The sequence below is a fragment of the Lathamus discolor genome, chromosome 5 (assembly GCF_037157495.1).
Source record: "Lathamus discolor isolate bLatDis1 chromosome 5, bLatDis1.hap1, whole genome shotgun sequence".
NCBI classification, from domain to species: Eukaryota; Metazoa; Chordata; class Aves; order Psittaciformes; family Psittacidae; genus Lathamus; species Lathamus discolor.
The window spans coordinates 11,477,638-11,502,255 of record NC_088888.1 but is presented as its reverse complement, the minus strand read 5'-3'; the positions used below and the strand labels follow the sequence as shown (position 1 = coordinate 11,502,255).

Below are 24,618 nucleotides of genomic sequence, written 5' to 3'. Positions count from 1 at the left end.
TTGCTAAGCAAAGTCAGTCACTGTGAAACTGGGTGGAAGACCCAGCTCAAGTTCAGTGCATCCCATTCCCAGTCCGAGAATGGAGCTGCTGTGGGTTGTGTATGTGCAATCACTGCTCACAGCTCTGCAGTGGTGCCGAGCCCCAGCTCCAGCACCCACACTCACTGCTGCCATGCTGCCTCCTAAGGCAGTGCGGCCAGAACACACGTACAGGGTCTAACTGAACAGTTACACCACCTACAGGAAATCGCTGGCCTGTTTCTCTGTCCATCGCACTGCTGCTTCTTGTTTGGGGTTTTTGTTTTGAAGTAGTGTTCTATTCATTGACATGATAAACCTGAGCTTTTAATTCTTCCATGATATAATACACCGATCTAAAAGCCCACTTTTCCAACTCACCTATGAATTCGATACTGTCGTGATTCCAATATCGCACCTGAACATGGGACTGCGCTCCCCTCAGCGGGAGCGCTACGCTTCTTACACCAACATCTCCAAACACAAAAGGGAGGACAGACAGACAAAAACCCAAAACTCTCAGCCTTGCTTTCCATACAGCTTACAGCATTCCTACCCTCGAGCCACAAAGGAGACAAGATCTTTTCTTCGTACAAGACTAAACCTCTGTTCCTCTAAGGAACTAACAGGCACACGATGTCTACACTCCAGGTTGCCCACTTCACTGTTTTTCCTCTATTTGGTGGTAGTAGGCTGCAACATTAGGATGAAGGATGCTCCTGAGGCAAAAATTAAGATCTACTGTCTGACATACCAGGGGTCACTCCTGACTGATCCCAGGGAGACTACTCCCATGAGCAAGGGAAGGCAGAGGATGGGTCACAGTCAACTGATAGAATCACTGCCTATCAAGCACAGAAAACTGCAGAGTGCAGCTGGAGTAAGGAAAGCCCTGTTAAAACCAGAACTGAGCTACAGCTTGAGGGAGCCTTTTTAATGACTCACTAAGAGAGAAACAACTTTCAGTTCAGCTTAAAATTAATGTTTGTTGCATTTCAACAATTTCTCGTTCCTCTTGTGCATTTGCACCTCTTCTCCTACCAGAACAGCCAGGATGGATCCACACCCCTCATCCCAAAACACTGCCACTTCACTTTGAATATTAATGGTTGTGACGACTGGGACTTCACAGCAGCGAGACATGGCCATGCATGTGACCAGTCAAAGCTGTGCAGATTTGTAGCCACATGGAAGAGGTTGATTTTCCTCCCGCATTTTTATATTCTCTGCAGTGTTGTAGGCAGATACATATCCAAAACCCTCGCTGGTGATAGGGATCTAGAACAGCAACTAAAAGGCACTCAAAGCAGCCTGGCAGTGAAGATTTGCCATGCATGTCTGAAGGGTGTCCAGAGGCCACAGAAACCAACAGCTGTGTTTCCAGTACGGCAACAGACATGGCTCAGACCCGTACAAACCCTGAGCAACTAGCCACCGTCATGTCCATCTAACCTCACAGATTAGTCCTAATTTATCTGCCCCAAGCAGCAGTGCAGGCCACAGCACGGTACACAATACACAGCATGTACTTATGTGCCTGTTTTAGCATGGCTTGTACCTCTGCAGGACCTAGCAACCCCCATGGAGTCAGACCATGATGCACAATACAAGAGAAAAACACAGAACCACGTCTGTCCCCCCCAGTTTACATTCCAACTGGAAGGATATTCACAGAACAGCATCCTACCTCAGTCTCTGCTTAGAGCTACCACAATTTAAAGGTTCTACATCTACATCACTTCTGATTTTTCTTGTACATGTTCTAGTTTCACTTACTTTAACCTAGGAACTGTCTGAGGCATAACCTGTGCCTGCCTCTCCCAGTCCCAATGTGCAGCACTGTGTAAAAGTTCTTGCATTCCACACTATTTCCTCATAAACAAGCAGTTTGAAAGTTAGGTCCAACACAGACAGATCCAAAACCTTTTCCTAATACAATCTGATCCACAGCATCCTGCTACTGACTGCTGGAGGAGGCACACCGTGGAAAACAGGACTTATCATTCCAAATTCCCACATCCTTTCTGGTGATTGAAAATGCTGTTCTCATAGCAAAAGGTTCAGCCCAGTTATTACACACTTCCTTTCTCTAAAGCGATGAAGTATCTCTGGTTCCTGGCATGTCAGAGCTGTGGAAAGACCAGAGCTGACAGCAGAAAATGAATCATCTGGGTCAGAAGAATGTTAAGGGGTGAAGATAACCGCTTACAAGGGTTTTTCTCCCATGTTAATAGCCAGGCAAAGGAAAACCACACAGTGTTAGTAAAGTGAACACCTGACTCAGCTGTTCGTACCCTCCGAGTCATAAAGTCTGGAGTACCGAGGACAGAGCGTGGAGGCGGGGAAAATGCAGGGTTTATGGAATCATAAGAGAGGAATTTTTCAGCTGAATTAACAGTCATGTGGTAGATGTGCTCAAAGTTGCTCGGAGAGGAGATCAGACGGGAGTGATGATGAGGGAATTGATAAGGGGAACGCTGCTATCAAAGACAACAGAGAGAGAAAGCAATGAAGGATGGTTGTACAGGTTAACATTGGCAACAGCAGTCCACAAGAGCAGTCAAACACTGAAGGACAGGCAGACAGCAGCCCTGCTCGCCCGTCAGCACACAGGTTCTTACATTGTCACCCCCAGTCCTCTGAGCACCTTCCTTACATGGTGTCACAGGGGCCTGCCGCCCTTGCTGTGGCTAAAACATTAAAAACAAATAAAACTTTTAACTCATTGGGAATCGATTCTAATATTTATTATTATTTGATATTTCAAAGAGCACCACAGTTGTAAAAGGTGCTTTACAGACAGTTGAGAAGCATTAGTTCCCTGCCTTGAGGAGCTTACAATCTAAAATAGACATAACACAAACAAAGGAAGGTGAACACAGGTGAGATGGTGTGGGGAGAAGAAAAGATGAGAATACACAACAGTTAAAGAGTGTAAGAGATTTCCTTCTGTTATTCATGCATTAAAAATAAGTATCACCCATACAACAAACACAGAGTATTTCTAAGGGGAGGGAACAGTCTTTCAGCAGGATAGGGACACAGGTTGTGTGGGAATGTGCAGTTGTTAGTGTCAGACAACTGGAACAATTCACTTGGCTGCAGATAGACAACACAAGTCCTATGTCCTTCTGCAGGCTCACTTAATCCTCACAGTGCTTTAGTGACAAAGGTACTTTGCACTCTTGCCTCTGTGCTGCAAAAGACTAGGCCCTTAGCAGGTAAGGTGCAGAAGCACTGGGAAATTCAAATGATTTTGATAGGTCAACTGAGCAATGTGCTCCCAAGATGTGACATAAAGAAAGACAGGGGAAAAATAATCCTGCAAATTAAACAGAAACAACTTCTACTTCATCTCTGCAGGATGGGCTGACATAAGTGCTCTTGTAATTTAAAGTCATCTAAATCCAGATTCAATGGAAGAGCATTTCAAGGCTCGGTCTCCCTCTCTGTGCTACCTGTACGCGCTCAGCAGATCGGCCTGCAAGGGGGTGCTTTGCTCAATGGCCACCAGCAAATCAGAACACCTTTTCTCATTTCTAATTTCTAATTTCCCCTTGTCCAACTGATTTCATCACCTTCAAACAAACAGCTCTGAGTAACATTAGAAATGTTAGGACTTAAAAAAAATAATATATGGTAAAAATATTACTTACTCCTCTGCTAAACCTAAGGCACTACTTTTTGTATGTGGAACGTATTAAAGTCTGGAAGAACATTAAGTCACATCCCAATACATATTATCAAACATTATTATTACTGTTTTCATAATTTCAGCTGGTAAAATCCAACTTTCGTTTTTTTTAAACACACAGTTATTATGAGGCTTTGCATGTTAACCGAAACACGAATTACCACATTATGGCATATAAGATATATAATATACATTAAATAGTTATTAGTAAGTTTAGCAGCATCTGAATACCGGTATAAGAAGCCACCATTCCAGGAATGGTCCAGGGAAGCAGCCTTTGCTGAGTTATCTGCTCACAACAGAGAACTGGCAGCAAAGCCAGCCAAGTTCCTAAAAGCCAATAAGGGAGAAATGGGAGTGTCTAGAATCACAAGCTAAAAGCAGAGGGTTGGCCAGCTGCAGACCATGGAAATACTTAAGCCAGCATTCATGAATGTGAGAAAGCCACAACATGGCAACATTTTACAAATGGTCCTCCGTGGCACTTTCTCCATGGACTCCACCATTAGATGCATGCATGGGGTTCCCACTTTCTTTAAAGAATACCAAATATAGGTAAGTATTCATTTACTCTAAAAGTTTCTCATTTGAAACAAGCAAAGCTTCACACATTGTCTAGAATGGAAGTAAAATGGCTCATGTATAATGAGGTCAAACTGAAGCATGTTCAAATAGAATGGCAGTCAAGACTAGCTTTTGTATATAAAATACTTAGGCATGCAGAATATGAAAGCAAAATCAATCCTGTACATCTGATGTACACAGAGAGGTGGTCTGTGCTGCAGTAAGTGCAGTTCCAGATTTCAGATCTTCACTACAAAGGAGCATCCACGATAAAGTGGCTTCAAGGGACAAGAGGGCAGAAGGGAGGCCAGACTGTACGGCCAGTTAATTGGTGACAGGCTGCTAGGGAAGAAAAACATGTAAATAAATAAGTTTGGGGATACACTAACAGGAACGATTCCAAATTGTACAAAACAAGACAATGACCAAGATCTAGTATCCACATCAATAAAATACAAATACGTACTGATTATGGCTCTGGTAATAGCAAGAACTTCTGGTTTCTGTTGTGTTCTAGCCCATGAACTTGCTTGTTCAAAGCCAGACCCCTGAGTAACTGCTCGCCATGAAAAAGGATGCAAACTCACAATTGCCTGATAGCCTCTAATCTTTTCTTTCTTAAATCTGATCTCACTCTGAGCTTCTGTCATGCTCCTTTCTGCCCAAACATAGGGCTATGCTGGTCAAAGGGGAGAATTCATGGGGAGAATAATGTGGGACTGGGTAATAGACTGCAACTTGCCATAAACATTCTCGTTGTTCCTGTTCCATGGAACCTTGGAAACAACACATAAAAAGTCATCTTTCCCTTTAGTGTGGCTGCATCAGCAAGGGCAATCACATGCAGACAGGTATGTTGCACATATGTAGGCAATTGATACAACATATCAAATAGCCTGAAGGAGTTTAAAGCATTCCGTTTATGCGATTTTCATTCTGTACATTTACAATACAATTTAAACCCTCAAAATTTATCTTTCAAAAGCCATCATTAAGAATAGTAGCGGGCAGGGAGCAAGAAAGCTCCCATTGGTTCTGCATGCATCAGGCAGCACAAGTGTATGTCCCCTCCTGCCCGCTGTCATACCGCAGCCCAGCCATGCAAGAGCCATCGCTACCAGTTCCAATTCTGTGCTTTGTCCGATTTTTGGCATTTCCTCTGAAAAAGGCAGCAGAGGCAGGTTAGCGTGACTGCAGAGATGAGTTCTGATTGGACTCACATTGCATATATAAAGTGAGTATGTATATATTCATAAATAAACACATATATATATACAAATTGTCATTTGCTTTATGAAGTTCATCCCTAGATGCTAGATAAATGCAATACTGAGCTAGCTGTTTATAGTTTGTGACAATCTCATCCAACTCAGATTAAAATATCTATGTTCTACTAAAACCTATTTATTACTAAGGACCCTTCTGCCTACATAGCACTATATCGACTTCAGTGAAAGTTCATGTTGGATGAGCAGATTTATATCGGCAGATCCAGCCAAATTTGAAATTGCTGAAGTCAGAAGAAACTGCACATGAAAAGGCCCACTCTGTTCTTTCATATACTTTTTACATTCCAGTATCTCATAAAAAAAGCAGCTGCCTCATCTAAAACAACAGGATGAAGAGAGTTTGAGGAAACTATTAGCTTTGCCCTACTTGTTCCCTCTAGTGGCAGCCCTCTTTAGATGCAAAAATGTATTTTCCATAAACAGAAACTGGCACTGGAAAAGCAAAATGCTGCAGTCTCTCTCATAGTTCCTAAGAAACCCTTTTTCTTCTGAAACACACTCATTTATTTACAAAGAACATATTCCAGGTGCAAAATCATCACACATGCGAAGAAGCGCACACACACAAAAAACCCCTATTCATCATTTTGGAACAAGGTATGAATCAAGTGAAATAATTCTATGTCCTTGTAACAAGACTGCCATCCAGATAAACTGTACACAGGGCTGTTCTTTACCTGATTCTCCAGGAAACACCCTGTCTTTTCATTCTAAATTTATCTTTCAAATAAAACACTAGACTCAATGCATAACACCATACACGCACAACTCCTTCTCTCCTGTTTTTGTGCCTGAGAAACAAAGTAGGTAGTTTGGAACAGACTAAATGAAAACTTGGCCAAATACCTTACAGGAAGCTTACAGGAAAAGAAAAAGCTGCCTGGACCAAAGCAACTCTTGACAGAAAACTTATTTCCTAATCCCAAGTTACACTTTCAAATTCACAATTTCAAGACCTGTGACTGACACAATTCTGTACCCATTAAGTTAGGAATACAAATACAATATGATACGGCAAGGAGCTGCTGGAAAAATACATGTCAATTTTGCTTTATCTGCAAAAGACAGTGGTATCTCCCAGCAGTAAGACTGATACCTACTTGCACAAAGTTTTTGATAGTAACTTTAAAAAGAAGCTGCAGCAGTGGAACAAATACAGAAATCAATTCTACATTGTACACCTTTTCTAATATCTTCTCATCACTTTTAAGTGTGGAAAGTGACTCATGAATTCCTGTCAAAACATCATATTGATTGGCAAGAAGCAAAGTACCAGTTCTAACTTCAAATACGACCTTTGAACTAGTACAAGGCTTCCATGATTAGAATTCAAAGGTAAAAGCCTTTTAGAGATTAAATAGCTGATGAAATATTAATCCTTGTAAGTCTAGAAAATCCCCTCCAATACATAAAAATCATTCCTCATTCTACACTTGCCAGATCTGGGGCTCGATTAAGAGTTCTTGCAGCTTTTGATTCCCATGAACTTAATGACTGATGGTGCCAAATGGGATGGTTTTTGCCCTACCTTTAGCAGCAGCAGATTATTTTCTCTGCTTTAGAAAAGCCAGAAATGTCTTAAAGAACCCACCAGAAATGGAAAATAATAACAACAATAATAATAATAGTAATAATAAAAAATATTATAATAATTATAATAATAAAAGGTTCTGATCTGCATCCTGCCCTGAAGCATGTCATCATTCTTTGTTTGACCTTAGACATACGTATTCTCACATCCAGGTAAGATAAACACTGCCTGCCAACTTTTCTTGGATTTGGCCTGTGTTTTCTAGAAGCAGCTCCTTCCTTATTTATTAATTTATAAGTACACACACACGCACTCTGCTGCTTTTTGCTCAATTGCACCAAGCATATTTGTTATTTAGAGTTTTCTCACAGCATCTCTACTATAAGATTCAAAGTAAATCCTATCCTTTCCTTGCATATTCTCATCTAAGGAAAACACAGTGCCAGAAGGGCTCATGCACAACATGCAGACTTTATGGTAAATTATAATATAAAAATACTATCTGCTGCAAAAGCAAGGTAAAATGAGTATCTGAACACCAAACGCGTCATGCTCCTCGGGGCCCTAAACTAGTGCAGCTGTACAGCATGCTTTATTTTCCAGTCTTACTTAAAATCCCAAAGGAAACTGCAGTATCTGAAAATCGCACTTTCAGCATCTACTTCCTGCTTTCTGCACAGACTCCAGGTTAACAATGATTATCATCATTTTAGACAGCACTTCTGTACTAATGCTCTTATCTTATTGTGGTGATCATATCATCTGTTTGGTATTGTATCATATGACCTTTCTCACAGTGCTAATTAGCATCTTCTGAATCCCATGTGTCATTGTGGACAATACAGAAATCACAAACAAGATGCTCAAGGTATCTTGAAGCAAGCAGTATGATACTCTCCTATGAAGTAAATATTAATTGGTCTTTATCTCAACAAAAATTTCAGCAACTTCAAGATGAATACTTCCTAAATAAGGTTTTGTGGAAATGAACACATCTGTGTGCTATCATGCTTTCTTTTCCATTTCTCAACTTGTTTCATTGAGGCTAGTTAATCTGGAGAAAAAAAGAGAAAAAGCATCTTGGGCATAGAAAGAAATCTGGGCATTTGCTACATTGCCACTGTCTGAGGGAAAAATGCTGTAAAGAGAGAAGCCAAGTCAGAGCTAAAGATGGGAAGAACTGAACTACAGTTCCCAGAGAATGGAATTTCTCTTTCCATTCCCACAGAGAACACAGACCCAAACCCTCTTAATTTTGTCACTTCATAGGGATCATAAAAATTAACACTGCGAGGCCAACCTGCCTTAAAACTCACGAGTCATCAGGCACTCCTTGAAGCTTAAGTGTCACCCTCACATACAGCAGATCAAAGTTCAGCTCCATTTCCCTAGTGACTCCTGATATGAAACACATCAACACTCTGAATATGTATTTTAAGTGGTACTTGTCTTTCTGTCACTAATTTGCAGCCTCTGTTGCAGTCACTCTCACATATACTTTTGTACTTACCATTGGAAGGTCTTTGAGGATCTGGATACCGTCTCCTGGGCCCATATGTGCTATGTGGTTAAAATTAGTTGGGTTAGAAATTAATTTATTTCTCATTTCTGGATCACGTAGCATCTCCCTGGAAAAGAAAATACTTTGTTTAGATATTTGGTTCGAGGTGAGGATGGACACTTACAAAACATGTACAGCTTTGATTATCAGCTACTTTTAAATGGAAATTAACTCTTTAGCCATGTTAACAGTGATAAACCCTTGCTATCAGCACTGGCATGGACAAGCTTCCAATTTGAAGAGAGGGCACGGGGCCAGAAGAATGCTGTTAGCAGGCTAACAGCCCATACCCAGTAGTTACTGACATTCAAAGAATATACAATCGCTATGAGCTGATACAAAGCTCCATAAGATGAGTAAAAGCAGAACTCGTTTGTGATGTATTACAAAGTGGAGATGAAAATGAAGTACTAAATATGAAAATAGAATTAAAATAATGCTGCAGTACCTTTCTCAGTCTGTGGTCAGAATTAAAAGCTCTTCAAAATGGCAAGGATGCATTTCAGAACTCAGAATACGTAACATTTTAAAAGACCAAACCACGATCAGCTCAGAAAAGGCAAAGACAAGAACTGGAATTTCATCTCCACTGTACACAGCTGTTACTTTTCTTAGAGCCAAACAGAAAGGAAAGCTGGGAGCCAACCATCGGTGGAAGACGTTGAAAATTAGAAAACTGAAATACTCAGTTCTTGGAGTGTAGCTTAGCACAGTAGGTGGTCATCTTTAATGAGTAACAGTAAATGGTAACATCTTCCATGAACACTGTGAGCAGTGCAGGCTTATTTTTATTGCCATTTAGGAAAGTATTTGTGACCTGTTTAAGACTTCTATTAGAAACACATCCTGAAGTCCTATGTCCTCTGAAGAGGTGAGTTTTCTGAGATTTATAGAATGTTTATGTAGTTAAATCTATAAATCAAAAAAGCAGATGCCTTGGAATACTGCTGAGAGTAGAATTGCCTTCAGAAAGAAAAGCAGAACCAGAGTCTGAAAGTAATTAATCCATATGCATAGTTAGCAATGTCATCTCCTTTTGCACAGTGTTTATTACAGATCTTTATATACATAATATTATGTGCACACCTACGTACCTATACACAGTATGTGGAGACATGCATTCCAAATCACAGCTGTTTCACATAATTAATTTGAGCTAATGAATATTTATGTATCCAGTGCATATCCACATCCAAATTGGTATTAACACAAATTAAACATTGAAGATTAACACGGTAGTGAAGAGACAGAAACATCTGAAGCAACAAATGAAGTACCACATTCGCATCAGTCACCGTTCTTCAGGGCCTACAGGCATGTACAGAACACAGGTACATGTTGAATACCGACCTCCTCTGCTGCATCCTCTCCTCCTCTGGTACTCTGAATGAATAGCGGCGCTTGTTGTTGATGTTTCGGACCATTTGCTTCCGGCTGTTATCTGATGTCTCAGGAACTACCAGTTCATCGCCCTCTGAAATAATATATACATGATGATCATAGAACAGTTTGGGTTGGAAGGACTTTAAATATCATCTAGTTCCAACACACTGCCATGGTCAGCGACACCTTCCACTACAGTGGGTTGTTCAAAGCTCTGTCCAACCTGGCTTGATCCAGACACAATCCAGTGGGACAATCCAAATTCATGGAATTTGAATTCAAAGACATTTTCTCCCTCTGCTCTTACTAGTGTTGGACATCACCCATTTCCCATGAAACCTGAACAAATGCTCCTTGGTTTATACATTTTCTTGGTCATTATCTACTCTGCTTTACAGCAACAGACTTAACCCTTCCTCCCACACAAGCTGCCACAACTGTGTTCTCAAACTACCACTGATTAATTCTTTCAAACACAACAATTAGGTGGGCAGGAAAGGATCTCAGTCCTCTATCTCGAACTTTGGCAGTTCTCACTGAAAATCACTAGAACAGCCTCTTGTTCTGTCAATCGTCTGGAACTGAAGATTCTTTTTCATTCATTCTCTCCTCCAAAGAGACTAAACCTTCCAAAATGTCTGAACAATGATGTGTTTTGGTGCAACTGTGGGAAAAAGGAAGATTTCTTCCACATGTGTGTGTCTGGCCAAGGTGTCTTTATTATAGTAAGACATGAAGTGTATAGCAGTGATGATCATACAACAGGAGTGCTGCACTGAATGAATGCTGCAACTGCTCTGTCTTATATAGTAGTCTCCATATATATACATATGGAGACTACTAACCTATACTGCTCACTGCCAAGACAGTTTTTGCATGGAGCTGAAAGCTTTTCTTTCGTTAAGATCAAGTGGAGATTTCATGAAGTGTGGGTTCTACTGGGTAAGTAGCTTCAGGAAAAAAGCTTCAGACTTACAGAGATACACCTGGAGGATACTTTTACTGTCTGGCAGCCTCTTCTGAAAGATGGTGAGAAGCGTACAGGAGCAAAGCACCAGCCTTACTTCTGATCCTATGCTTTCCATTTTTCCTCTCTTCTGCTCTGCTTTTAATGCCCAGTCTTTATTAGACTTGAAAGTTCTTTATACATACTTTGCCCATATTGCTCCTCTCTCCTACAGTCATTCCTCTTGTACTAATTTGCTAGCCATTTAAATAAACACTGAAACACTGCCAACAGCACTACGTGTTTCTGGAGGTTTATTTCCACTGTTTTCAGAATAGTTGGTAAAAAGAATTATAGCTTTTGAGTGTTACAACAAAGCACATCCCCTCTCTATCTAACAGATTAAACAAAAGATTAAGGAAATTAGTATGGTTATAAAATGAGCCGGAAAAAGAAAAAAGGTCAAGAAGACTCATAACAAAAATAAGAGTTCTGAAGCTAAAACTCTGGCACATAATCATATGCGGCCCTAATAACAAGTTATGAATACATAATATCACTTTCTGATCCTTGGGCAAGGTTTGTTTAGTATAATACCAATTTTAATCTAGTACTGCCAAGATCACTATTAAAAGTCTTCAATTGTGCAGGCATTTTTAGATAGCATTCTGGTAGGTGATCACAGATCTGAAGGGAGCATTTAGTCATTTTGTTTTCTATTTCCAGTCTTCACTGAATATTCAAAAGGGAAACAAGAGTTCGGAGTAGCTGCCTAGCAGACACCACTGCAATCACTGTGGAATCTGTAAGCTTTGGCTCTCTCCAAACATAACATATGTTTGAGAGATCACTTCCTACAATACACAGACCCAGGCCAAAGGAAAATGCTCTTTCTAAGCAGAAATTCACATGATAAAAATTGGCTTGTCTTTACTTACCTGCCATTTTGTTTTTGAAATATATTAATCTAACCGTCTCCAGGCCTAAAAGGTTTAGTGATCCTTCTGTATTCAAGGGTCGTACCTGAAACAAAGAAAAACCAGCCCTTGTAATAGTAATAACTCACACATATATAGCGCATCTTATTCTGAAAGCTCCAAGGTACCATTATAAACCCTGTAAAAGGAGCACTGCTACAAAGCCAGCCAGAGGGCAGGACAGTGTAACTGGCCTGAGCAAAGCCTGTTCCACAGAACTGCAGGCTGAAGGGAACAGTGTCTCCTATCTCCAGTGACACATACCTGCTCTCTAGATTAGCAATTTTGAGTCATTCAAGCCATGCAGCAGAGTTAAAAACAGTTTTAGATTTTAAACTTCTGTTTGGAGATCGAGTACAGAAGGAGCTGCCTAATATCCTACTTAAAGACACAGGCTTAACACCATTCCTCTCTAAATAATTCTACTTCTTATAGCAATTCAATTTTGTCTACTAGATGCACAAAGCAATAAGCTGTGCTTTTATTTTGTGTTAGTAGCATATCAGTTATGCTTTGCAACGTGAGAGGAGTATACACAAATTGCTAAAGCCTATTGGTATTTGTGATTTCCAACTTAAAAATGAAAGAAGCACTCCACTGAGTCTGCAAATTGTGTTAGAAACAAACTCTTCATATTAAATTGCCAATTTTCAGTCTCTTAGATGTAGCAATTCCTTTTTGTAGAAAGTAGCTTCATTTATTAAACGGGCAGTCTTGAGACAAATTTTAATCAATATACTAAATCATGCTATGACCTGTGGGGAAAAAAAAAATTGCTCCAACTGCTTAACTCAACATCTGGACATCAAAAGGAGGAAATCTGTAAAAAGCCATATTCTTCTCTCCTGAAGACGGTAAATAGCTGAGCACCTTGATCTTTGCATTATTTATCCTTACAGCATTGCTGTAATATCCTGGTCTGCATCTGATGTGTGGGAAATTGATATGCAGAGAGACCGAATGACTTACACAAGACCACAAGGGCAATTTCTTGTAGTTTTGTGTCACTGGAATGCCAGTAAAGGAATTAAGTTGACAAAAATACAAAGTTCAAGTCAGTCTAAACTATGGGGAAAACAACATTTTTCTTTTGGCTTTCCAAACACAGCTGAGCAAACACCTCCTAAATATCAAGAAGTGTCAGCTTTCAAAAACTTCTGTCTTTTGATAAGTGATCCAAACCTGACATCATCCTGGGTTTTAATATTTGTTCTGGTTGAACCAAAATGTTCTAACCCTGTCCACAATGTTCTCAGAACCAGAAGGCAGCTTTCTGAAGGCAGGTTTAATTATGCTAACATCCACCATCTTCTGGCAATAACATAGATGCAATCAGGCCCAATGGAGTCATATGCAATTAATAGCAAAAAACTGCTCTCTAACAGTAAGTCTTTACACGCTTACATGCTCCAGATAGATCATTCACCTAAAAAAGCAAAACCACATGCAACACACATTTGGCATCTTACACTTTGACCAAAAAGCACTAGTTTCCTTGCAATAGCTTTTCTAGTTCAATTATGTTTAGATAAGCAGTTATAATGATAGCTTCAACATGCTTAAAAATCCTGGTATGACTGTAGCAAAGCAAGACTGAGTCAAGATATGTTCTTTAACTGATACTGAAACAGCAAGTTACCTTTTTGAGAGGAATAGTCTGAATCCACTCCATGGAGTTCACATCGAAGATATCAATTGCATTTTCACTGTACACAGAGAGGTATGGTGCATTGTAACCTAAGAGAGGATGATTAGGTATAGTGTGATGTGCTTTTAGACAGAGCTCAAAGTATACAATTGCTTATGGTTTAACCATATTTATGAAAAACAACCCCACACCCCAACAACGGTATTTGCAAAATATGTTTTAACTCAAAAATGGCCAAGAAATTTATCCTGAAGGCAAACCAGCACTACCAAAAAACTTAAAACCTCCACGGCTTTTCTTTTAACTTTGCAGAACCAAACTACTTTTTGAACTACAAGGGATTACAGTTTACTTTGCCAAACACTGATGTGGTTTCAAAAGGCTTTTTTGTTCTTCTAAACCCCCTATTTTTAAGAGCTCGCATTTTGTAAATGATCTGGTAGGAAAATACACTCTTGTTAGTTAATAACTGTCATTTGAATGAACTGAGCTCTTAGTTTTTGGACCAAGTACTAAATGAACATCAGTTGCAGCTAAGCACTGTGACACAGTCATAAAAATCTTTATGCTTCCTTTTAGCTTTAATTCTTTTATTTTCTGGATTGTAAAGAGAATTCTCGTGCTACTCATCTGGCACATTTCCCCAGGATGAAATTTATTCCACTGGGACCACTTCTAAAGCAGAATTCAGTATTTCCATTTCAGGAACAAGACTGCCATGGTCTGCTAAGACTAACAAGATCATCCAATTTGCGCTTCAATGTTAACAGGTTTTGCTACAAAATATACCTCCATTCTGAACTGCAGTAACATCAAATCACTTCATTTAAGGCAATCAAAAATCTTTCATAAATATCAATGACCAGTATAGAAGAACTACATGTGTAGAAGAACTACTACATGTATAGAAGAACTACTGCATGTACAGAAGAACTACTACATGTATAGAAGAACTACATGTGAAAACTCCTGATTTTCAACTGATCACAAAATCTTTCGATGCATCCATTCTCTGAGTCCTGTATAATTATCACACTCTTGCTTGAAACCCAGAAATGATGTAGAGCCTGTGAAAGTTCTCATTCCACATTCAGAAGGGGCTTCACTCAAGTGAGGTGAAACATTCATCTTCAGAGTGACTGTACTGCTCTCACAGTAAGAAGGTAGACCATGCTAAAAATCAACCTAAGACTGGGCTCGTGCACAAATACTCTGTGGACAAATGTGGCTATTCTTTATCTGCAGTCAGAAAGACATTAAAAAGAAGATGACAGGCACTGCAGGGTTTTTCCTCCCTCCAACTGACAAAGACAAAGCCCCAGCTTCCAAAAAAATGTGCAATAAATGTTTTACAGTTCTTGCTGGAAACATAAATATTGAAAAATTACAGTATTTCCCTTAAGGTTATGAAATATATTATCTATGCTGCCTGCCATACATTGTATTTTAGAAGGGAAGAGGGAAACAGACAGGGAACTCAAAAATGATTTTTTTAAAGAGCAAAGAGAGGAGATGAACGAGAAGAGTGTCCACGAAACTGCCAAGACTGAATGATAGAAAAAGGAAAGAAGAGTTAAAACCCCCCCAAACCCATTAAATAGGAACAAGCACCACTAAAGAAAGGCAAGTCAAACTACCAGATCCTGATGACTGGACATCACGAAAGGTTGAATCACAATGCTGAGCCAAAGTACAGCTGAATTTTAAGACTTTAAATAACAGCAGTCCTATCTGTATCAGCAGTAGTGAATGCATAGCTCCCATTAGCCTCTGTAGGACCTGACGCCTTCAACTGTTTTAGAGAGCAGGCCATGTGTTTAGGAAGTGGACATCAGATTTAGAAATCCTGATTCCTCTTCGTGTGCCAGCAGTACAAGTCAGTGACAGCTTTGTCAAGCCTAGCGTAAGTGAGATCATGATAAAACCCTCTGACTAGACTAAACATGCTGACAGATGCTGAGAGCATTCATTTACCTGCCAGGTAATTATCCTTGCATTTCACTTCTTATGGATATTAATAAAAGCAGTGATCACTTCAATGAATAACAGCAAGGACAGTGACACACAGAGCAACTTACAGCAAGAAGATGGAGTTGCGGGCCACATCAACTCTTGTTGTCTGGATCTTCGGCCCTGGCAGTCAACGTAAACCCCTACGCTGCTAAAACACAGCAGGTACTCTTTATTTGAGATTTCGACTGCACAGATGGCATCGGTTGGCTGCTGCGAGATAAATGAGAGTGTGTGGTCATCTGGATGGAGCAGACTGTATGGACTGCCTTCTCCGTGAAGGGCGTATTTTAGGAAACCGGACTGGTAGCCCACACAAAGACGATCACTGAAGACTGACATCCACTGGACATTGCCCTGGACTTGGATCTCCTTGACCTTTTTGTGGCGTGTCTTGCTCTGATTTAGTTCGTAACAGAGGACCTGCCTTTTCATAGCTACACACAGGCAGGTAAGAGCTCCGTGGCGCACGTGTCCAGAAACTATTGACTGACAGCCTTTTGTCTCTGCCAGCTTATAGAACTCAGTCTCCCTTCCATCCAGGGCAGCCATAGGGAAAAGGCGCACATGACGGTTCCGTCCTGAGATCACTGCAATGAGCTGTTCACTTGGGATAAGCTCAATCTGATGAACCTTCTTATTGTCACCAACACGGATGATCTCTAAAAAAGAAACCCCAAAACAAACCCCCCAAATCCAAGTAAGTAATATTGGAAGTGTGAATTGTTCATAACATACATATTTGTTATGATAAATTACCAAAGAAAGCCAAGAAATCCCCTTTATTGCTTCCCTGCAATATTAAAAAGTACAGAATCAAAACTCGTAGTTTAATAATACCAGATGTGGCAATGCTTGACAGACCTTTGGCTTTGCCCCATCAGAAGAGAAGATTCAATGCAGTAACAACTGCTGTATCATTTCGGTATTTATTTCAAAACCAGTTTATAGCCACAAACTACTGAATAAAGGAAAAACCTCAAAGAACCAAAATATAAAGTTAAACATCTTGCTTGTTGAATTAGCTTGGGCATCTGTCATTACATCTCTCTACAATACTGAACATAAAGTTTTCATTTCCAGTACCACAGTGGAGGTTACAGTAAAGATCAAGTCAGGCTCCTTACCGAGGTGCACAGCAGGATAAGGGGAGACAAGAGTCACAAGTTGAAATGAGGGAGGTTCCTACTGGATAATATGAAGGAAATGTCTCACTGTGAGAATAATTTGCAACAGGCAGCCCAGAGAGATTATGGAACCTCTGTCCTTGGGGATTTTCAAGACCCAACTGGACAAACTCCTGAGCAACCTGGTTTGAATTCAGTATTGAGCCTGCTTCAAACAAAGGAATAAAACCTTCAACTGCACTCCAGATGCTCGATCTTTCTCATTTGAAAGGATACCCAAACCAGAGAGCGCACACACACCACCCTTCATGATTATCAGCTCTCATATGGGCTTGTCCAGCTGATAATGTAGTAAATTAAGAAAAATGAAGGATATTGATAGAGAAAAAAAAGGATTATGAAGTCACTTTGTGATTATTTAATATTAGAGAAATTATTACCAGTTCCTAATCTCTTACCGTCTTTGGTGACATGCACAACAAACAACCCTTCTTCATTCCCCAGAGCTATTCGTTCATGGTCTGTGATATTCAGGGAATTAAAAAAAAAAAAGAAAAAGAAGAAAAAGTTATTTTTCAAAACTTGGTCAGCAACAGTCAAAACTCCTAATATGAGAGACACATTTTTAATATCTTGAAATAAACAAATATAAAGCTAAACCCAACACATTTATATACCAAACACTGCTAACCTCCCAGTCTTTCAATTTCTTGTTAAAAGAAGTAACAACAAGAAATACCATTTTTAACAAACCATTCAGAGCATTTAAGTGTAATACTGACTTTGCAATAACTACAATATATTTTAATTACTTAAATAACTAGAGTTTAAAACATTTTATGCTGCGGCATTTAAAATTACTAAATTCATTCTCTGATTTTGTGTTTTTATGTATTCTCTCTGGTCCCACAAAAGCACATTTTGTAAAGTCAGTGATTTATATCCATTCTATAGTACTAGTTTTGCCCAGTACAGTAATTATGTACATAGAATAACAGAAGAATAATGTCCAATTCTCAAAATTATTCATAATTATGAGTAAGTGTGAATAGGGGGAAATATTCTTAAAGATCTGACAAAAGTACTGGACAGTGAACTGCACTTCTCCCAAACCCATATGCATTTCCATATGGGATAAAACCACCATGAATTACTCTATTTGGTATATAATGCTATTTAACACGAGGGTTTCTTGCATAAAAAACCCCATGCTTTTAGCATACCCATTTTTCTTCTTATTCATTTCATACCTATGATTGCTGCTGACTGTGTTGTTTTGATGAGGGGTAAGGTGCTGTCATAAGCTTCTTTGGGAACGTAGACTGAGCGGTCTTTCAGTTTGTTCTTCTTCAAGATCCTATGCAATTCATTCAGCACTCCTACCCACTTGCTTTTCTCATTCTCACCGTCTGCTAGAATCAGGATTGAACACTTATTACTGGATGCAGAGAGCTGGGAAGCTGTAACCTGGAAAATGTTAAAATACACATTTTAAGTCATAAGCAAAATAAGTAAATAAATTCATGATCATTTTTACAAGGGTATCAAATGCCTGTAAGCACCCTTTTAAGTAGCTGTCTGAACCAAGAATGAGAAAATACAGCCTTAGTTAATAGAATACACTAAATCAAGAACCCACAGCAGAAAAATCTGCAGATGTAACTCAGCAAAGGTTCTGAAATGTCTGCCCTAAATAAGGTAGTCAGTTGTTTCTCAAAGCAATTTATAATGAAAAGCATTTCTTACAAAGTATTCTTTAAGACCAACAGTTTTCATTAAGAATTTAATGCAGTAGGGATGGTCTTTATGGAAGAATGATCTATGATCCTTTTCATGTATTTGGTACAGCTACTACAGATAAAAATGAAAGCCTGTTTTGTAGGTTTGTCTTCACTCAGCAGGCAGAGTAATGAACAGCTTGAAAGCTGGAAAAACAAGAATGAAATACAATGGTGTAGTAAAGAAATGATAGAGGAATTGATAAGGACACCAAAAGCATTTCACTGAGGTCAAAGCTTCAGTAGAATATCTAGTAAATGTAATATTAGAAAAAGCCAGTGATGGCAAAAACCTGATACTAGATATAAATTCTGATGAGCAGTTCACATGAGATTTCTATACTGACTACCTGATTAATGGGAGTTTTCAGAGATCCAATGCATATATACAACGTAAATACATAAAACAAAGGCTTCAGAAATAACAACAAATGAAATTGTGAAGCAGAAGGCAACTTTAGGAAATGAACATGTAGAAGGTCATGAAGAACAAGAAGAATTCCAAATGACTAACAGGAGGGTGAGAAAAGGATGTCTTACTGTGAAGGTCAAAAAAAAGTAAAACCCAGGTAAAGGGGAGATGAGAGCTTGTCTAAATGTGCCAGTGCTATTTTCAGCCCAACAAATGATATTATGTACGGACCCTTATGCATTGCTGCTGTTGCCATGGATACCACCCAGCCAGGACTTGTGAAGAAAATAAAATACTAGTGAGCTGTCAGTGGATGCACACTCTAACATCACACTGTGAAGCCCTGTACTGCTGGGTTACTAGGTTCAAGACATTATACTTACCCTAAAGATACAGGGAATATCTTTTCTGTTTGCATGGATGACATCTGAGGCCAAGACAGAACTCACTGAGAATTCTTCATCCCTTATGGAGACCATAAACACAATTGGAAAAGAGTTAAAGAGTAAAATCTCACTACAGTCAGATAGCAGTTTTCACTTATATTTCCATAGTGCCAGTAGCTTTGTTTTGCGAAGGACACACCAACACAGTCCTGAGATCTAGTTTTAAAAATCATCCTTTCTTTTCTATCTGCAGATCAAACTCACAAATGCAATGTTGCATAATTAATTCCTGGTAAATACTGATGATCTATTCAGAGAATCTGGGGTTTCTCTCTTTAAATTAAAACTTTGAAAAAAGCAATAAATAGTGAAACTTCAATAAACCTGGACCAAGAACACCTCTCCAACCTTCATAAAAACACAAACTCACTCGAAGCTGTAAGCTACAGCTGTTTGAGACTTCCTGGATAAACTCAATTGTTCAGAGATGAGCTTTGCTTAGTTGTTACGTTAAATGTTAAGTATTTCAGTAATACTGAAGAGGGAAAAAACTATTTAGCCCTTCTGAACCAAAACTTGTATTAGTTTTACCCTGTAATAAAATTCCATGTGTCTTCCAAAACTCTATTCAACCCCAAAAGAATGTATTTTTCTTCTTTGTTCATCGCAGATCTTCTACACAGCTGAACAGATGCATTTTGGCACATGATGTAATAATGGAAGTTTAAATTGCCACATATGAACATACAAATTCAGGCTAGCTGCTAATAATGCCTTTTTCTGGAAAATCAGAGGCTCTCAACATGGATCACAGTGTTTCATAAAAGCCCGGGAGCTTGCTTACTGATTTCACAAAAACAGGAAAAAACCCTCCCAGTGGCTCCTGAAAAGCTCACACTGAGCACCAAAGAGCTTACCTCATGTCTATGACCTGACTCACTACCACGCTGGGCTGAGATGCTTTTCCTTCTGCTACATCGTAGAGGAAGAGTTTAAAATCACAGATCACTGCCAGCGCTCTTTGCCAGCCCTTCTTTACTCCAGCTGGTTTTGGTACCTTTAGCAAAACAAATTCCATCAACTCTCTGTTAGCTTGCATGCAATCAAAGATCAGACAATACAAAAATCAATTCCCTTTTCCAGGCTGACAAGCTTTTATTCAGTGATAATGTCAAGCAACATAACCTGTAGCAGAGGTGCAGTCAGCATCAAACACAGACACACAGACACCACAAAATATGACTTGAAAAATTCATAGCACTACAGATTCTTTCTTCTTATTCACAAGCTGATTCAATTAATCAATAGAGAAAGAAACCCTTCTCTAGCTGGTCAACAGGAATATGGCCCAAAATATGTTTAATAATTTGGTAGTGTTTATGCACAAGTATCCACACCGATGACCCTAGACAGTACCAGCAGCAACAGAAAGACCCAAAAACTCACAGACCCTCACAGATGATCTGGTCTCTAGAGACGGACTGAATAAGACCAACTCAAAGCACAATGGCTGACAGATGGACAGGGAATTACTCTTGAGGATGCTTAGTCTTGCTTTGTCAAAATTTAGGTCTTAGTTTCCAAACTGTTATCTTAAGTTATAACTGAATCCATTTCTACTGTAATGTTCCAACAAAGAGTTTAATTCCAGGTCTGGAAAACAACAAATTTAATGTAAGTGCCCCAAATGTAGCTACCTGATACTTACTCGGACATGTCCTTCATAAGCTGTTCCTATGCCCTTCTGTGGATCTATTCCCAAAGGTCCCTTGGTCTGGTCAGGAGGGATTGGACATACTGCAGGAGCCTTGTCTGCACAGGTCACATGGCAAGAGAATCCACATACTTGTGAAGAGGATAAGAAACAAAGAGATTTAATGGTTCTTTCTTGTGCAATTCAAAAACTATGATAATAATGATACTTATAAACGAATGGTCTATTTTTTTTAACCACCAACTGAATGGTTTCACTGAACTTTGCTACGCCGAGAGAGAAATGGAAGTTTGTGCACAGCAGCAGTTCATGCTTTCATCTGCTCTAAATTCTGATTTTCTGATTTTCAGAGGTATATGGATAGAGTCTGGTTTCACCCAGGTAAGAAAGAGCCTATTCAGAAGCTCATACTGAGATAATCTCTATGATTTCCTCAAGGCCCAACTTTACGAGCAAGCAAAAAGGCAGAAGCTCCTCAAAATGATAGGTATCATTCTGTTTGCATACAATCCCAGAATAAATTAGTCCTGGCAAGAAGCAAAACTGGTACTGAGAGGGAAAGCTGTCTTACATGTTCCCCACCAAGTCAGAAAGCAAAGCTGCTGTCAGCATACTTGACTGTGGCCCTTTATTGTTATTTTCTGTAAACTGAACTAAGCTCTTATACCACAACTGGAGTAAGTATGCCCCCAGATAACTGGGTCATCTGTTACTTAAGATGTTCAAAGCATTTGGTTTCTACTATCAAAAGACTGAAGCAAGATAACATACTCTGTTATTCAAAATATAAACAGAAGACTCCTGCATTATCAAACTACAACATTTGCTGTCCAATCTGCATCTGTAAGAACTAAAGTTCACACTTCCTGCTTTCACAAGTGCTTACCTTCACAGGTACAGCCCTGTCGTATTAAACCGACCATCAGAGACGTACACTGATTGCATTTTGTTGGTGTATTAAATGATTTCACTACAAACTGGTGGGCTTTAGGCTGAAAAACAAGCAGACAAGGATGTTAATGTCTGTTACGCTTCTGAAGAACTATAATTTTTTTCACAGACTTAGGAGTGCATAGCCTCATTTAAAAAGGGAGCTTATTTGTGTTTACTGAAATGAGAGCCGTGCTCCTAACACTGAAAAAAGTTCCTTATCAGTGCTCATTATTGATAATCTAAACCATCCTCTGTAAATGAAACCATGGAAACTGGACCTTGCCTCAGAACATGAGTTCGTTTCCATTGCAGATAGGAAAGTTGCCAAAATTATTCCATTACACTCTAGAAACTGAAGGTGTGTTTGTAATGTTCTCGGTGGGCACCCAGCAGCCAGTCAAGGTCAAACCCCTCCTGAAACTGCAAATTCAATGCTCCTCTATAAGGAGTGTTGCCTTGGTTCAAAGAAAAATATCATACTTTAATTTTCATGCCAGAAATCTATGACAGAGTTCAGTTTTATGGTGTCAGGCACAGGCAATTTCAGAACACCCAGTTTAAAAGCAAGAGCGTAGGTGAAGCTGATTTTGGAAGGGCTTCTTGTTAGTTCTTGGGAACACAGACTACATGAGTAAGTGTTTTAATTCTCCCTCTCCCCTCAAGGATAGCAGTGCTGATGCTATGATATCAAGGCTAAATGACTATGTAATGTGGTAGTATGATTCATAAAAAGGCCTTACATAAAATCCAGGAAGCTGCTTGGCTTTTCTAGAAATAACACCCAGGAAAGTAATAACTGGTAGGTGGAGAAAGGATACAACCCAGGAAGAACACAAAGACTGTTCAAACAACCTGAATAATGTGATTTGAAATAAGACAACTTTGCAGACTATTTTAACGAGTAGGTATATTAAAATTTTACTCAGTTTCCTGCTCTTCACAGCATAAGTTGTCACAGTTAAGGGCTCAGACTTCATCCATATTTAATAATAGTTTTACTGTTACAATGGAAGCTTTCTGTCTGCAGATGTGTCTTGTTTTGAAACTTGAAGGGAAACAATACTTTGCTTTAAAAACTGAGGCAATCATAAAATAACAAGGTTCTTTATGAAACGTAATAAATTAGAAAGACAATGATGATTTACTGAGCAAAATATTTGCAACAATTAAATAATGTGCACAGTAAAATTACCAAAATCAGTTAAGTTGATCTATTAAGATGCTGCCCACAAAACAGTCTGCTTTCCTTTACACAAATTAAGTCTTTTGCTATTTTGCCATTTATTAAAGCAGAGAAACAGATCTGTATTTTTTAGGTATATATTTTAAATATATACATATTTAAAGAAGATTCCTAAGCCATCGAGGCACTTCTGAAACTTTTATGAGACTTTTCCTTTTAATAGCTTGTGCCTTATTCCTCATTTGCTTGAATATACACAATTCACTGTGAATTAGCATACACCGACTGGCTTATTTGGCCAACAGCAAAATAATTTCAACAACTGATGTAAAAAAAAAAAATAATCAGTATTTATGCCAGTAAAAAGCCAGAAGACAGAAAAACTGGAATTCCTTCTCCTAGTCCAGCACTGAAGCACTCCCTCTACACTGCTTATAAAATGAAATCTAGGGGTTAATTTTAGGCTTATTCTTTGCCTTTGCTCAAAAACAAGCACTTAATAAGCACACAGACCTCCTAAGCAGAGACGGCCCACAGTGATACCAATTTTATCGTATGCAGAATATAGAGGGAGGCTGGTCAGACACATGCAGGAGAACGCTCATTTTCTATGAAGTCTCTTTTACTTTCTTTGTGTTCTGGTTCATTTAGCAATTTCTAATGTCCAAACTACTGCTTTTCCTATAAACAAGCCCTCGTGTGCTGCTACAGGGGAATGCCTAGTACAACTTGTCACACCACATAATGTAAGAATGAGGGGTTTTAAATATTAGAAAGCAACCAGCTTGTACATAAGCAACCCTTCCAGGCAGTTCTGCTAAGATTACTGTGATACACAGTTCTGAAGCTGTTGCCCAGGAGTGATGCTTTCCCCCTTACACTGTAAGAAGTGTGAACGCTTGACTTAATACCTTTGGTGCAGACAGTCCCGATCCAATATATGCTGTCCTCATGGTTGGTGTGTGAATTGAACGGGGAGGATGATCTGTAACCTGAACACAGTCCCCAAAGAATCAATAAGATATCAAGTACACACTATAAAGGGTAGCTTGAATAAAGTAAAACACTACAATATTCCACCCACCTCATCCCCAAACATAGGAATATTACGTGTAAGATTCATCTCCTAAATGTCAAAAATAACTTGACCTTAAACATTTGACTGAATGTTTTATAATGTGAAATAATCAGAGTTAAATTTCTTAATAGTGAAAGGGGATATATTATGATAGCTGCAGAGCTGACTAACATTTCGTTTTGACAAGACTTTCAGCAGGACTCCAAAGTTTGCTCTTACAAACTACAGTGTAACATTATCTTTGTGCCAACATTTCTTCATTATTCATGACTGAGGATATGTTATGAAGAGAGACTGTATCTGATAACTGATACAACACAGTACCCATCCCTAACCAATCAGCCATATGTGAATGTGAAATGCCACATTCCCCAAAATACAGTTCA

At 39.1% G+C, this 24,618-nt stretch overlaps 1 protein-coding gene across 9 annotated transcripts in view; it reads right to left on the bottom strand.

Annotated features, from left to right (window-relative positions):
• CDC42BPA (CDC42 binding protein kinase alpha) overlaps positions 1–24,618 on the bottom strand; it is a 183,601-nt gene that overhangs the window by 10,935 nt on the left and 148,048 nt on the right. For 3 of the 9 annotated variants that reach the window (XM_065679740.1, XM_065679744.1, XM_065679741.1), the window contains 13 exons: positions 24,066–24,146; positions 21,925–22,030; positions 21,033–21,169; positions 20,242–20,381; positions 19,322–19,403; positions 17,999–18,215; positions 17,207–17,269; positions 15,690–16,283; positions 13,603–13,700; positions 11,925–12,009; positions 10,008–10,131; positions 8,607–8,724; positions 2,640–2,708 (listed from right to left, as the gene is read on the bottom strand). In XM_065679740.1, coding sequence (XP_065535812.1) covers positions 2,640–2,708; positions 8,607–8,724; positions 10,008–10,131; positions 11,925–12,009; positions 13,603–13,700; positions 15,690–16,283; positions 17,207–17,269; positions 17,999–18,215; positions 19,322–19,403; positions 20,242–20,381; positions 21,033–21,169; positions 21,925–22,030; positions 24,066–24,146 — 1,914 coding nt within the window. The other 6 variants (XM_065679742.1, XM_065679743.1, XM_065679749.1 and 3 more) reach the window with 4 other exon arrangements.